Source organism: Chanodichthys erythropterus, chromosome 23 (genome assembly GCF_024489055.1).
Source record: "Chanodichthys erythropterus isolate Z2021 chromosome 23, ASM2448905v1, whole genome shotgun sequence".
Lineage (NCBI taxonomy): Eukaryota > Metazoa > Chordata > Actinopteri > Cypriniformes > Xenocyprididae > Chanodichthys > Chanodichthys erythropterus.
The window spans coordinates 8,601,285-8,617,832 of NC_090243.1; the positions used below are offsets into that span (position 1 = coordinate 8,601,285).

General features: G+C 34.8%; 1 protein-coding gene across 3 annotated transcripts in view; it reads right to left on the minus strand.

Moving 5' to 3' along the window:
* ctnnd2a (catenin (cadherin-associated protein), delta 2a) overlaps positions 1-16,548 on the minus strand; it is a 374,070-nt gene that overhangs the window by 205,879 nt on the left and 151,643 nt on the right. Inside the window, exons 6-8 of one of the 3 annotated variants that reach the window (XM_067377392.1) lie at positions 6,434-6,627; positions 2,130-2,521; positions 1,954-2,036 (exon numbers count right to left, since the gene is read on the minus strand). In XM_067377392.1, the coding sequence (XP_067233493.1) occupies positions 1,954-2,036; positions 2,130-2,521; positions 6,434-6,627 (669 nt within the window). Of the gene's footprint in view, positions 1-1,953; positions 2,522-6,433; positions 6,628-16,548 lie in introns of all 3 variants that reach the window. The other 2 variants (XM_067377391.1, XM_067377393.1) reach the window with 2 other exon arrangements.

The following is a 16,548-nucleotide window of genomic DNA, read 5'->3' on the forward strand; positions in this document are numbered from 1 at the left end:
TCCTTCTTTTATAGACCAATTAATAATTTTTAAAATTGGAATAATAAGTGCCTCTTTATAAGTTTTTAAAAATATTGTGTCCATTCCATACACATCCTTTGCCCTTGAACTATTAAGAGAAGAAATAATTGTGTGTACTTTGGTATGTGTCAATTCTTTAAAATTCAAAATTGGAGCATTACAATTCATAGATAAAACTAAATCACCTGAACCAGTGTCATTTTTAATCAATGTTTTTGTAGAATCTATAAAATAATCATTAAATACTTCTGCAACCTTTCTTGAGTCATTAATCATGTTCCCATCTGTATTTAATTCTATTGATTTATGTATCTTATATGTTCCAGTTAATTTCTTTAAGTTCTGCCATATTTCTTTAGTATTTCCTTTAGCTTCACTAATAACCTTAATAAAAAAAGTAGCTTTTGCTTTTCTAAGTTCCTTTACAACCTTATTTCTTAATATAACAAATAGACGCCTATCATGTTCAGTTTTAGACTTAAGTGCTAACTTAAGAGCATGATCCCTTTGTTTCATAAGTAATCGAATTGTTTCATTTAGCCAAGGTAAATATTCTTTTTTTCCTGGTTTAGGTTTCACTTTCCTTATATGACAGTTTATAATTTTTTGAATTTCAGTCATAACAAAATTACAGTTTTGGTCTACACTCTCAGATGTCAAATAATCATCCTAGTCTATTTCATTTAATGTTTTTTTTAAATTATCCAACTGACTTTTAGGTATTTTATATTTTTCTACCTTCTTATCAGGTGTTAGATTAAATCTGCTTTTAGTGAGCTTTCTTACTATCAAGATCATATTGTGATCAGATAGTCCAGTTACCAGATTATAACACTTCTTTATCCTTTCTGGTCTATTTGTAAAAGCCAGATCAATACACGTTTCTGAGGACCTAGTTAACCTAGTTGGCCCTTCAATAATCTGTCTAAAATCATAATGCCCAGTTGTAATTTGTAACTTCTTCCTTTGTACTTCATCATTCCAATTTATGTTAAAATCTCCTAATAAGATAATCTCCTTGTTTGTATCACATTCTTTGATAAGAGCATCCAATTTTTCATAAAATACAGCCTTAGCAGATGGTGGTCTATAGATTCCAATTACAGTAAATGACATTTGCTCAGACAATATTAGTTTAAGACAAATACATTCTAACTCATTTATACATGACCACTGAATTTGCTCACATCTTATACTGTCCTTAACATAAAATAACACACCTCCACCCCTACCATCAATTCTATCTCGTCTATAGAAAAAAGAGAGCCTATTGTTTACTTTCTAAAAAATGACGAATAATATTACCCAGAGTGCATTGTTTTCACGGTATATTGCTGTTTCGATGGAAAACGGTGTGAATTTGTTTATTTTTTTAGTTATTTTTTATTTTTTATTAATATTTAAAAATATTTTCCTATTTTTAATGTATAATTTTTGTTTAACAAATCGGTTGAATAAATGATTCACTGACTCACTTGTTAAGACAATTATTTGTACCACCTAGCAGTATTATTTTAGAAATACTTATATACCATTAAATTTTTTTTTTATATTTTAAATTACACTATTTTCCTATTTTTCATTTCCATTTTTATTTTAAATGTAAATTTATGTGCTTTTGTCATTTTTTTATATTTATATTTAGCTCAAAATCCATTATAAGTTTCAAACAGTCTAACAACTAACACAAGTTGTTTGTAGACTTGTTTTTGTTTCTTGCTGCTGTTTAAAATGAGATTTTAGTTGAGCATTTGACAGAAAATACGTTCCCAGATTACAGCAAGTAATAGACTTGTACTGTTTTCTTGGGTGTCTGAAAGTATTTCACGCTTCAAAAATGTCCCCACAGAAACACCCACACAATGTTTGTTATTGCCACGACCCAAAAATCCCAGTTGGCTAGTCAAAGGCAGGTCAGGAGTTGTTACTCACCAGCAAGGCTGCCTGGTCTCTGTAGAGTGGCAGTGGCGTAGAGATCGTGGGATATCTTGTACTGCTCAGACGAGTGCACCAGCCTTTTGGTGGGTGAAAGCGTGGCGTAAGTAGACACTCCGGCGGTCTGCAACTGCTGATAGATAGGTGAAGCGTTATTGGGTGGAGATGCTAACCGGTGAGGGGAGCCTGATGCGTGAGTACCAGGTGATCCTCCGATGCCCACTGCATTGATCGGCGAGCTACTGCTGTAGGATTTTGCAAGCCTGCCCGGAGAAGGCTTGGGGGAGGCCGAGGAGGACGAGGAGGGCAGGCGCTGGGTGGTGGCGTAACCAGGTGTGTCGGAAGCCGAGCCCAAACGCTGCAGTTTAGTCGGCGATCCGCTGGCCGCCGTGGACTGCATTGAGTTCAGGGGTGAGCTGACGCGCTGGGCAGGGAGAGTAGAGCTGGAGTAATACAGGCCCGGGCCGGACGCTGCAGATGGATGCTGGGAACCGGACAGCAGGGCACCGCCATGGCTCTGACAGGAGTCGCCAGCCGCGAGCTGGGCTGCACGGTTAGATGTCACCTGGGAGAAGAGGGAAAAAGATAACTGTTTTATCTAATCAAAACATATCCTTATTTTTTTTTAAAAAAAAGGATTATTTCACCTTCATGTCATTCCAAACCTTTAAGACTTTCTTTCTTCTGGGAAAAGATTGTGTTTTAAAAATAAAATAAAAAAATAAAATAATACTTAATACTTTATTTATTCAGAAATTATGAGTTCAATAGATAAAAGTGAATGGATTTCTATGTCAAATAAATGCTGCTCTTTTGAACTTTCGAATTTGAATTTCCCTGAAAAAAAAAAATATATATATATATACTTTGCACAAAAATAAGAAAGCAGCACAACCGTTTTCAACACTCATAATAATAAATGTTTCTTGAGAACCTAATCAGCATATTAGAATGATTTCTGAAGGATCATGTGACACTGAAGACTGGTGTAAGGAAGGCTGCTGAAAATTCAGCTCATTGGTTCTTCTTCTCCCTTTAAGTTGGCTTACTTGATATTCAGATGGTGATATATGAGACAAGGGCATAGATTCTTCTCGGAAAGCCTTAAAAATCATCATAATTCCCTTGAAGGTAATATATGTAAGCATGTTTCCTGAACAAGCCTGTAAACGGAAGTTATTGCATATACATACACAGCCATATGTCACAGATTCTCATGGGATCACCCCTTATGTCAATGGATGTTGCACCCCCGGAATTCAGAAGGGCAAGGAGGCACAGATACACCCAGGCAAATCAATGCTGGTGCAGTGCCAGTCGTTTAGAAAGACAGTTTGGCATGTGAATAAACATTTCTTCCTTTAGATTACTCATAATCACCATGACGATTGTGGGTGATTACAATGAAACATTAGTTCCACTGTTTCTCATTTACAGAAAGCATGAAACCTGATTATTCTTATTCAGAATAAATTAGGTTATTTTTAAACTGGCAGTCAGTGCAATTTCCAGAGAGGGAAAAAAAAAAGCTTAACTGTGCCCCCCCCCCCACACCCCACACCCCCTTTCATTGCATTGATATCAGGTAATAATATTCAAACAGAGAGTTAAATAAATACGAGCCAAAGGTCTTGAAAGATGGAGAGAATGACTGCGCTAGAAAAGTGTATGACATTTAAAGCTGAACCCGGCTTTGTTTGCCTCCACACTGTGTTCTTAAACAAATATTCTTCAGTGAGTATCCTTATTAAGAACAGTTTTCATTGTATAGATGGAATGTACAAGAATTCACCTTAAATAACTTGAGTAAAATAAAATAAAATTAAACAAAACAAAACAAAACAATAATAAAAAAAAATAGCTAATTGTTCTGATCTTGTTCTCCATCCAAAAAATATTTAGCGTTCATGATTTTTCCAGCTAAGACGAAAAAAAAAAACCGAAAAAACGAAAAAAAAGAAAAAAAAAAAGGAAATTGGTAGATTATTTGTCTGGTTAAGAAAATAATATAATAAAATAAAACAAAATAAAATAAAAAAGATCCATAGCCAAACATCACTGGTTAAAAAAAAAAATAAAAAAAATAATAAAATAAAATAATGATAAAAAAATACAAAAAAATAAATATAAAAATAAATTAATAAAATAAAATAAAAATAAAACAATGGTTAAAAATAAAATAAAATAAAATAAAATAAAATAAAATAAAATAAAATAAAATAAAATAAAATAAAATAAAATAAAATAAAATAAAAAAGATCCATAGCCAAACATCACTGGTTAAAAAAAAAAATTAAAAAAAATAATAAAATAAAATAATGATAAAAAAATAAAAAAAAATAAATATAAAAATAAATAAATAAAATAAAATAAAAATAAAACACTGGTTAAAAATAAAATAAAATAAAATAAAATAAAATAAAATAAAATAAAATAAAATAAAATAAAATAAAATAAAATAAAATACTGGTTAAAAAAAAGATACATAGCCAAACATCACTGGTTAAAATAAAATAAAATAAAATAAAATAAAATAAAATAAAATAAAATAAAATAAAATAAAATAAAATAAAATAAAATAAAATAAAATAAAATACAATAAAATAAAATAAAATACTGGTTAAAAAATAAATAAAATAAAATAAAATAAAATAATAAAAAATAAATAAACAAAACAAAACAAAACAAAAAATAATTTAACTACAATTCACTAATTGGTTATTAGGCAACTTGCAATGTGTTACAATCATCGTAACACATTCCTTTATCTTGTTGACAAGCCTTCACATAATCTGAATGTTGTGAGATCAAGTTCCACATGGGACAGTGTTGTACAATCATGTTGTGCCTGAACAATGACAATAAAGAGCTTGATCAACTGATTCTTTGAAGACTACCACTATATATTCAACTGTATATCAACTGATTCTTTGAAGACTATCACTGTACATTATTAATACAGCATCTTTATTTCAGCATATTGATTCTTCTAGCTATCCTGAAGCCCTGCTTGGAGATGTTTCACTATACAGAATTAAAGAATACACTTTGGAATGTAAAAAGGTTCTCCTGTGATATCAGACTGCAAAAAGCTTTTCGGTTGTAACTGTAATCTTTATTTTCAAGAGTGTTCTGCTTCTCCAGATAAGACTTTAATGAATGAGATAGAAGAGATGGAGGAATCCTCTAAAGAAAAAAAGAAAAGAAAAAAATAAACTATCAAGATAGGATTGTGAAGATTTAAAAAAGGCGTCTAATAGCTCAATATCATGTTATACCAAGGTGTAATGCAATTATACCATCATTCTTCTGCCAAATGCTTTATCTCTCCATCTCTCTCTCTCTCTCTCTAAGAGGGAGAACTGCATCTCGGCGTAGAGAGAAGAGGAACACCTACTTGAAAAGACTGTTACTGGTTCCTGATGTGGATGAATTATTTAGGGAACAAGAGGTTTGTGGTGTTAAAAATATCTACATAAAAGCACCTAACTGTTACATAAACCCATCCTGGAGCAGACAAGCCCTCTTCAGATTACCCTCCACAGAATCAACCCAACAGTCCACACAAACACAGAAGAGAAAGAAAAGGAGAGACGCTAGAAACACAATGCATTTTTTTCTTTCAATGTGAAAAAACATCTTTCTGAGAAACCACATTAATTTAAAATGAAAATGTTTTCAAAGAATCTTTGCAGAGAAGCCCCCCTCATCTCAGAAACAAGTCCGGAGGGCCGAGAACGCTGGCCATCTTTCATTAAAAGACAGAGGGCCTATGTGTTCATTAAAAGTGTCAAAGGATGAGAGTGGGAAGAGGGAGGGCGAGGGAGTGAGAGAGTGAGGATGTGCCAATGTCAGCTTTATCGTGACCGACCACTCAGGCACTTTTTCTGTCATTTGAATGCGTTAGACATCCACTTAATTAGCGAACATGGAGGAAATTAAATATTTGTGGTCTGAACAGACTTCGTACCTTTTTACAGGAACATTTCTAGCTTGTAGCAGGTGCGCGAGACTCATTTAAAAGAAATGAAAGTTGGGAGAAACCGCCCTGCAGGGTTTGCTGTAATTACAGTCTCATCAACAGGGCACAATTTAACTCCCCGGATAATGACAAAGTTTGCCTTGCACACGCCCGCCGCTCGATGCAATGCAGTACCACTGGTGTCTGCTAACAAATGCTTCGGTCTTGCAGTTAATTGCTTTAATCAGGTCTCGAAATCACTTTTTAGGCAGCAGCTTGAAACATGATCCCAGCTGGAGCCTGGGAATCATTTCGTGCCAGTCCCCCCCCCCAAAAAAAGAAAAAAAAAAAAAAAAAGAAGCAGAATCGCTACAACATCCCTGATCACGAGAGACTCGCGGTGCAGAACAGAGTCATCATGTTGAAAAACAGAGAGAGAGAGGAGGTGAAAATACAAAAGTGAGGGATGGATTTGTAACGAGAGCAGGAGGAAATAAGGAAAGAAGCAGCGCTCACCTGGTTGTAGCTGTGCACAGCTCCTCCGGGCTGGCCGCTGGAGCGTGGAGGGGGCTGAGGCTGCTGGGTTTGTGGTGCGGACAAGCAGTCGCTCAGGGCCAGGGTCTGGTTACTATGGTAGCTGGAGGAGTACTGGAGGGAGCCCTCTGGGTTCGAGCTGAGCTGCAGTGAGCTCTGAGAGAGCAGACTCGGTCCTGTGTGCAGAGCGCCAGAGCGAGAGAGAGAGAGAGAGAGAGATGGAGAGAAAGAGAGAGAGAGCAATTTCAGCAAGGCAGCAATGCAGCCCTCAGCCTGGCAGAAATGGCATACATAATTTATTAGAATAGGAGGAGTGAAATAGAGAGAGAAGCAAAGAAGCACGCAAAAGACAGCATGAGAGATCGGGATTAAAATGACAAGAGAAAACCCATAAGCAAAAGAGCGCAAGAGAGGAGAGAAACCAAGAAAAATGTGTTAATGTTTGTGTGTGTGTGTGTGTGTGTCAGCAAACAACTGAAGAGCTGGCAGAACTATAGGGATGGGCACAAGGATAACTGATCTTGATCAGTCGTGAAGACACAATAATGGAGTGATGACTTTTTTCATCCAAACTTCAAAACATTTAGTGACAACTAAATGCAAATATGTTAAAAAACAAACAAAAAAGAAAACACCATTTTTGAAGTTAGTTGTTACGGTATCATTTTATAGCAATAGCTACATTGCATCATTGCATTAATAACTAGCTAAACTAAACCCCCCCCCCCAAAAAACACTTGATTTGAAAGTGCCATCTTTGCTCATTGGAAGTTTGAGAACTTTTTGAGCCAATCAGCTGAGCTACAAAGTGTCATGTGACTAATTAAGGTCTCTCAACAATATATAAAGTCCTTTAACAACAACGTTTAAATGATGATAAATCAAAGCTGTTCTAATTTTAAGTTACCAAATAAATAAACAAATGTTTAAACATCACTGTGAAGGACTTTATTTATTGTATGAGTGTGTTATATACAGAATAAACCGGTCAAACCTTTGGAAATATTACCATTTATAATGTTTTTGAAAGAATTCTCTTATGCTCATCAAGCCTATATTTTTTTGATCAAAAATAGAGAAAAAAAAACATTAATATGGAAAATTATTAAAATTTTAAATAATGTATTTCTATTTTAATATATAAATTATTTCTGTGATGCAAAGTTACATTTTCATCAGCCATTACTCCAGTCTTCAGTGTCACATGATCCTTCAGAAATCATTAATATGCTGATTTGTTATCAATATTGGAAAAATTTGTCCTGCTTTTTTCAGGATTCTTTGATGAATAAATGTAAAAAAGAAAAAAAAGGAAAAAAAAGAACAGCATTTATTTAAAATAGAAATTTTGTAACAATATACACTACTGTTCTTTTTTTTAATTCATACTTTTATTCAGCAAGGATGTCTTAAATTGATAAAAAAAGTGATAGTAAATACTTATATTGTTAGAAAAGATTTCTATTTTGAATAAATGCTGTTCTTTTAAACTTTTCATTCATCAATGAATCCTGAAAAAAAGTATCAGGTCCCAAAAAAATTAAGCAGCACAACTTACCAAAATTGATAATGACCAAATAAGCATATTAGAATGATTTCTGAAAGATCATGTGACACTGAAGACTGGAGTAATGGCTGATGAAAATTCAGCATTGCATCACAGAAAGAAATTACATTTTAAAACATATTAAAATAGAAAAACGTTTTTTTCTGTATCAAATAAATCATATCTGTATCAATATATATATATATATATATATATATATATATATATATATATATATATATATATATATATATATATATACACACACTGTAACACATCCATTGTTTCCATGTATTATTACCAGTACTAATAATAACAACAAAAATAGCATGTGTGCCACCTAACCCCTCTATTGAGTACTCAGTTGATTTATCTGTCAAATACTTCAGTGAACATAATGAGCAAAATGTCCATCCCTGTCAGATTACAAAGATAATCAGCAGTGGCCTGAGTGTGTGTTTGGAGTGGGCCAATCTGACAGCAAATGAGATTGTATCAAAAATCAACAAATTCATAGTTTGTCAAGATGCTATCAGCCCATGTTTGGACTATCTATCTCAAACAAAGATTAGCTGCTCCCTGAAACATACTGTGAAAATAATGATTGTTTTTCCCTCTCCACTCACAAAACACTGTGCCTTTAAAAACAGCTTTAGTTAAAGCATCTCAGGTTTCTCAGGAGTAGGATGTTGTCTGCTCTCCTCGTGCTACACAATAATCTATGGCTCTTCTATCAGACAGATCCATCAAGCTGGTCTAGAGAGATAAGAAAATTGGTGCATTATTCAAGTCCATAATAGCCTGCTGCTCTCATTTATGTTTGCATTGGTCTGTAAACTCCTGATCAGACGTGGGGAATGCATTGCAGCTTTGGTTATTCTAATGCTTTCCTCTGCCCTGGATCCATGGCCATATAATCAGAAGGTCATCAGACTTCATGGCATGGCAAGGTGAAGTCTCATATGCCATTAAAGATGATCAAAAGCAGCAGTTCAGTCAGGAGAGTCTACATGCTGAACTATTCCTTTAATGCTGTCACATAAATTCTGATCTTCATTTCTTTTTGTGCCAGATACGTTTCAGGCTTGCTGCGCTAGATGGTGTTACACAATGTTTGGGCATAAACAGAAAGGTTGTGCAATATATATCGTCTGCAAAAATATAATTGTTGTTACAACAATGTGAGATCTGACATTATCGAGTTTGTCCCTCACACCCAGAGAGTGCACGTATACACTATGTGTAGTCGTAGGTTAGACTAGTGCACGTACGCATTTAGAGTTAACGCTTTCACTGCGTGATTTAGCCTAATAAAATGCATTTAGAATTTCCCTAAAATTCAAGATAAAGCAGCAGAAATGCCTCTGTATTTCTTTTATATTTCTAAAATTTAATATAGTTAATCAATGTCACACGAAGAGTGCCGTTTTTCTCCAGATATCAGCATGAAAACAAATGTAATACTGATTCTATACATGTTCAATAAAGAAGTCAATATTAAGTGACTTAAATTGAAGAGATCATATTGCCTGTTTTTGCTCTGTTTTGCCAACAATAATTGTTTGAAACAAAACCACAGCAACACACGGTGGATGTTTCCTTACTAAATGATCCGCTTTTTGAACGAATCGGTTGCATGAATGATTCAATGACTCACTCAATTTCATTCCTGAATGAATCAGCAGTTTGAATGAATCAATAACAGTGACTTGATGTGATCTACAGGTGGTTTAAATTTCACATTTAAAGTGTCTTGTCATGTTTTAAATAATTTCAAATATCAATATTCAGCGTTTCATGTTTAAAACACCAAACATTATGCATTTGTAACCTTCGAGATGCATTAAACAGACTGTGTAAATACATTTAAATGCCACTCAGATGCAGCTTCTGTGTTTCCTCTCCATTGCAAAGATGAATTAAGTTAATTTTATTGGTAACAGACCTATTGTGTCTTATTATTAGAATTTAATTTATTGATTAAATGTAGGAATTTGACACAAAAGATGATGCATACATATAATTAGATTAGAAAAGTTTTTTTTTTATCCCCATAAAAGGTAAAAATCATTTTAAACGTATTGGAAAAGATAATTTCTGAAACTGCTGTGAACTGACCACCACACAGAATATGAAGAATATCAAAAGCTTTAGGAGTCTGTCCATGGCAGCCCTAAACCTATCAAGGTACCAGCACAATAACACACTCAGCAAAATATTGTCCAATTATCGTTATCGATAATTGGCCAGAACAATATATTGCCTTCACTCATGCTAATATTCCAATGTGATGTGTGTTTCTTCTCTTTTATACATATGCATACGTACGTTTTTGTTCACGTCATTTTCAACTTCCAGGGAATAATTTTTTCATTTGAAATGCCATATCTAAAAGGCTGCAGCCACAGCATCACAGCAGTGACACTATAAATATAACCCCTAACCTAGTGTAAGACACTTACACAGCTCTTACACATCTGACTTCCCCCATCCTCAGTCAAACCTACCCAAGAGATGTGCCATGCTCTCATTTACCTCCTTAAAACAGAACGGCTGGATTAACCGAGGATAACACCTCCACACATGTAAAGCAGTGTTGCTGCAACTCAAACATCAAAGAGCTGGGCAGCGCTGCACACTGAATCACACAGAATAAATCACACATCCCCAATGTACTGTCCTCCAAAAAACATTTCAAAAGCTTCTATGGGGAGGTGCTCATATAGGAATGCTCCACTTCTCCCATGTCTCCTGTTTTCCCTGTCCCCCAAATCCACAATTAGACCAATCCACAAAGACCAAATCAAAAGACCCAAAACTAAACAATTAAGCAAAAATAGATCCTTATTAAGTCTTTCTGTATAAATTAAGCCTAAAAAAACAGACCTATCACTGTCTATTATGCTGTGAATATAATTTATATTTACAAAAAAAAATATATAATGATCATTCATACGGGTATTTGTGACTAGCGATTCTTTCATGTCTCTTGTATCACACCACGGACACGCTTTTCATTTAAACACAGCTGGTGCAATTTTGCACCTCAGTTATTGACTATATTTACTATAAAATTAAATAGGAGGTTTTCAGTATTAACTACTTGTTGCTGTAAATTATTGTTTTGTACACTGTAGTGGATTATAAGATTATAATAAATATATAAGATAAAGCAGTATAATAAGATACAACTCTCCATTATCCCTTAAATTTCTGTCTTGTTTGAACTTTTTTGTTCTTCTAGGTTCAACTTTTTCTTTGTGGAATGTTTGTGTTTATAGCTAATAAAATATTATCAATATTTTGTGTCTAATTATTTACTTATGTGGCATGTATCAATGTAATAAGCAAGATCCAGTTGGCTGTTATGGCAAAATAAAATCAGACAGGGTGAAAAAAAGTCTTCATGTCTTAAAACAGATTGAATGTAATTTTACACCTTTGCCTCATTTAGTATATGTGGATCTATGAATATGCTAATAAGCCCCGCCTCCACTCACTCACACGATCTCAGAGATCCACTCGGTCAACTTACTGAGGTAAGCGCTGCACAATGGTATCGCTTTTTCAACGGTATCAAACAGCTAATAATGTGTTGCGAATGCTACACAAGCCATGTATTAACAAAAAATATACCAGGATAACCTGGCTTCTTTTTAGACTTCCTTGCGTGGTCAGTTAATGATATGCTAAAGCCCGTCGGCACGTTGACGTGATTGGTTACAAGGTAGTTTGTGACATCAGAAACACCTGCAATTTCAAACCGGGTTTTTGAAACTGTCTTTAGATCACTGCAGTTTTAAAGAGAAAATACCAAGCGGCAACCTCTCCCAGTTTCTCGTGAAGCCAATACGGAAGTGACTGAAACTGCGATTCATCAACTGGCTGCTAGGGACAGGCTGCAAAAGGGAGCAGAATCTCATTGAGTCCCATGTTAACAAGGCCAGGTTTATAGCAGAAAATAACATGTTTACAGTCTGGTTCAAATTGTAGTTTTGGTCTATCCTGCTAATTTTGCCCTTCATGACAACTCTGAGGGGGGTGGATTTTTTTATAACTCATCTGTTTAAATTATACTAAGCCTTAAAGTTCTGCATAAATAAGGGCGTGGTCACTTGAGTGACAGTTAGATTTACTACAATGACAATAGCAGGAGGATATAAAACTCAAAGAGCACTGCTTGGATATTATAACTAAAACTGCTGCACTATTTTGAAAAAGTATACCATGCTCATTTGTTTGTGAGATATATACGATCACAGACATTCTACAACATAAACGCTGCTCAGATTGCATAATTTCTTGAAAAACGATGATGGAGAGCAGATCATTCAGAAGAAATGTGATGCAAACAATGGATAATATATCAATATTTCATGGATTTAACGCTTTCGTGGACAAAAAGTACTGTTTTTTGTTTTGCAATGGACATTTTACCTAAGTGCCACGGATTGGATTCATCTCGCGATCTCATTTCTATATAAAAGGTATGAAGTTCCGTTTAATTTTTTGTTGCTATTTGCACACCCCACACAAATTAATTACTGGTGTTGGAGCATCTATATCTTATTAAAAAAATTAAATAAATAAAAACACCATAGATTGACAGTAAACCTTTAAAATTTTCTAATGATGTAGCTTGTTATCTTTATTAATATTTTAGATAGTAAGATGGATAGCTCCTGCTAACATGGTCACGTTGAGCTAGGCGGGCGTGGTTTCAGCAACCAGTCACATGGGCTACTACAACGTCCCGCCTCTTTGCCCATTTTCAGGTATCCGGGAGTGACGTGCGGTGACGCGCTGCTAAGATGGCAGCGGCCTCATTTTCGCTTCAAAAATGCTGTTCAGAACTCTATGGATGACGTCACGGACACTACATCCATATTTTTTTTTACAGTCTATGGAAAATACTCAGCAATGGTGTTGACTTATAAATTTGCACAAGATTTGTCTTAAACCATATCAAAACACCATATAGACATATAAAAAACATTAAAAACTTGATTTTCAGCACAGGAAGACTTTAACAGCATTTACCAACAATATTTCAGTAAACACAAAAGCAAAATTACAAATTACATCATCAAAATATAAGTAGCCTACCGTGTCATATTTCACAAGCACATCATAAAAACTTTGTTTAAATTGTCTGTAAGATGGTTAGCTAAGTGAGAAGAACCTCAACCGATAGCTCCCTGAATATTACTAAAAGAATAAACAGACCCCATAGACAGCAGAAGAAAATTCGGATAAATTACAGTCGTTTCACCTGCCATGGTATTAAGAATGCGCTTGACAACATTTCACGTAATTCCAGGCTGTTATGTTAACCACTGGATGGAATAATCTTGTACTAGAAACATATAATCCCATCATGGAAGTGCACGGACTGTTGGACTGATGTATAAAATATCACCACAAGTAGCACCTCTACTTTCTATCTCCCTAGCATGAAACATTTCATGAAGAATCTATCTCTTTTACACGGCTTGTAAGAGCAGAATCATCATGCTTCTTTGATTTAGTACAAGAAAGAGGGCAACATGGCTATATAATATAATGAGATGAAACCTAGTCCAATACTACACATAGCAGGCAATGAGACTGATGCCTCCGAGACATTTTCTTATTCCTGTAATACATTCTGAACGAGTTAGGGACAAGCTCCATTTAAAGAATAAAGTCTTTGGAGCACGGAGGCCAATGTTTGTTGGCTGTCAGATAATGCGTAAAAGCGTGTCCACATTAGACACCTCCACAGTGCTCCAGCTACTTTATCTCGACTCACCCTGCTATCAGATAAATTATTGAAAGCCACTCTGTCCTTAGCGAAACGTTAGAGCTCACTGTAATTTCAGGCCGTTATAGTAAATATACTTAGTTTCAATACATAATTCATGGCCTTTTATGTTTGGCTGTGGTGTTCTACGCCTAAAGCCTGGAAAATGTTGTGGTTGAGATGTGTATTCAGCGGAGGCGTTATCTGTTTTGATTATTTTGACTTTAAAGCCAGAATTGGATTGCAAAAACATAAACCTGTGGCATTTTTTCTCGTCACCAACCTTAACAGAATACGCAAAGTCAATAACTTATTTAAAAGGCACTTTGAACTCCGAAAAAGATCAATGACATGCAACTTTCTGGAAGGAGATTAAGACAGTTTTCAGTGGAGTAATATAGCCTTGATAAAACAGACGCTTAAAGCCTTTGTGTTCTTAATCTCTGCCAAAGAAAAAAAAAGAGAAATGAGGGAATGAGTGGTAAAGTTACACTTCATCATAGAAAAAATGTGCTGAAGTTCAGAGATGTATGAATTCTAGTGAATCTTGCACACGTATTGTACATCATGGTCAGCTATAGCGTCCCTGGAGTAGACGGAGATGAAGTGTTTCAAGTGGACATTGTAAAAAACAAAGATTATTGAAGTAGGCTATGATTTATTGGAAAATACTATTTCAGTCTTCTTCTTTTATGTGTACTTTGTAAATATTTGTGAAATTTAATGGCAATTTCTCAGTGAAAATTGTTTAAATTTGAATCCTATACTTTTTTGTCAGCGTACACCTGGGGACGAAATGCATTTGAATTTCGGAGTGGCGTTTTCACTAAAAACCTAATATGTACTACATTCTACTGTCAGGGAAAGCTGAACATGCAGATGATTTGCCAAAACATGAAACTTCTTTCATCATTTACTCACTCTCTGTAACAGTCTTGTTCTGTTTTGGTTTCGTTTTCATTCTGCTCTCTTGTCTGGTTTAATTGAGTTCTGTTTTCTAGTTAGTTTCCATAGTTACTCATTAGTTTTACACCTGTTCTTAGTTCCGTTGATTGCTCTGTGGCCACGTAAACGCTGTAAGTTTCAGGAGTGACAACCGCATTTTAATGCGGGAGTGAATCCCATAAATTATCATTTCATGTGTGTACAGAACACAACTCACTCTCGAAAATGGGATGATTGACAGCGTGGTTCTGTACACACTGCATAGAATTTCAGTAAATGCGGTTGTCGCCACCTGTATTTTTCAGGAGTTAATTCAGTTGTAGAATGCGGTGTGTGTGTACAGAACGCGATTAAACATTAAAAGGTGAACTGACAACCGAATTTAGCTGCAGTGTTTCCTCTGTTTATTGTTCAGTGTCATCAATGTTTTACATGGTTGTTATTTTTGTATTTCTCCCTGTGTTTTCTTGAGTGTTCGGAGTTTGGATTTTATTACTAAAGACTTTTTCTGTTCTATTTTCCTCATCATGTGATCATTACTGCAACCCATTTGTGACACTTTACATTTTTTTCCTCTGCAAAAGAAGATGTTTAGAACAATACTGGGAGTCAAACAACACTGGATTTTCATTGTAATATATATTATTTGTTGCGCAGTTGAAAGAAAGTCATACAGGTTTGGAGCAACAAGACGATGAGTAAATGATTGACAGACTTTTCATTTCTAAGTGAATTATTTCTGTAAGAGATTTTATTTGCATATAATAGAGATTTTTTCAGACAGAACTCTAAATATATATCTAAATATATATATAACTCTAAACAGAAAGAACTCTAAATATATATATATATATATATATATATATATATATATATATATATATATATATATATATATAGACTTCTGCCCATATGTTCTGGCACACAACTTTCTGCTGTCTTCATTTAACATGGCATGTAGCAATACAGTATGTACTGTAGTTTCACAAAAATGACAAAAATATAAGTTATTACCATCCCTAAAAAAAAAAAAAAAAAAACACTTTAGGTGCAATTTACAGTAAAACAAGTAGTTTAATTATCAGAAGTGACATAATGAAAGTGATGCACATAACATTAATTCTGACAGATGTTCTCAGTTACCTTCAAAATGCAGATACAAAGTGAGACAAATGGTTGCCTTTTACAGTTACAGTTGTGAAAGGGTGTTTCTTGATTTCAATGTGTCAAAGAGATAAACAATTTTTTTTTTTTTGTTTGCTGCACATTAAAAGCATTATTAATATTTAATTTTATACTGTTTTGCATCATTAGCTTGCTCATTAAAAGTGTGGAAATCTTCCAAAATGCACTTTTGCAGAAAAATATTATTACTTCTACAATTTTCAAGCATTTAAAAGCCACACATAGTTTTAATTAAGCGTCAGCGTTAGTTCAGGCAGGCCTCGTAGTCAAGCTCCGCTATCAGCTGATTCTCAAATTCCAACCCCACCCATATCAGCTGATCCAATTTCTATGGACTCCATTGGCAACTCTAAAATAAGGCGCATTACTTAAACGCAGCTTCCGTCTCTCTGCCTGCTTGGCTGCTTCCACTGCACGCTGCTTGCAGCCCACCTCCTCCCCAGCTCCTCCTTAAACTTGTGTATAACTTAATCGGTGTCATTCTGTTGTCACGGAGGCATGCTCTGTTCTCAAAAGGGGGATTTTCTGCTGCTCTCCCAGTTAAAAAAAATGGGAGGTTGTCCCCAGAAGCTGCTGCTGTTCCCGGTCTTGGCTTTCATGGAGCTCATGAAAGGACGGGGAATTAAGAACAGAGCCATA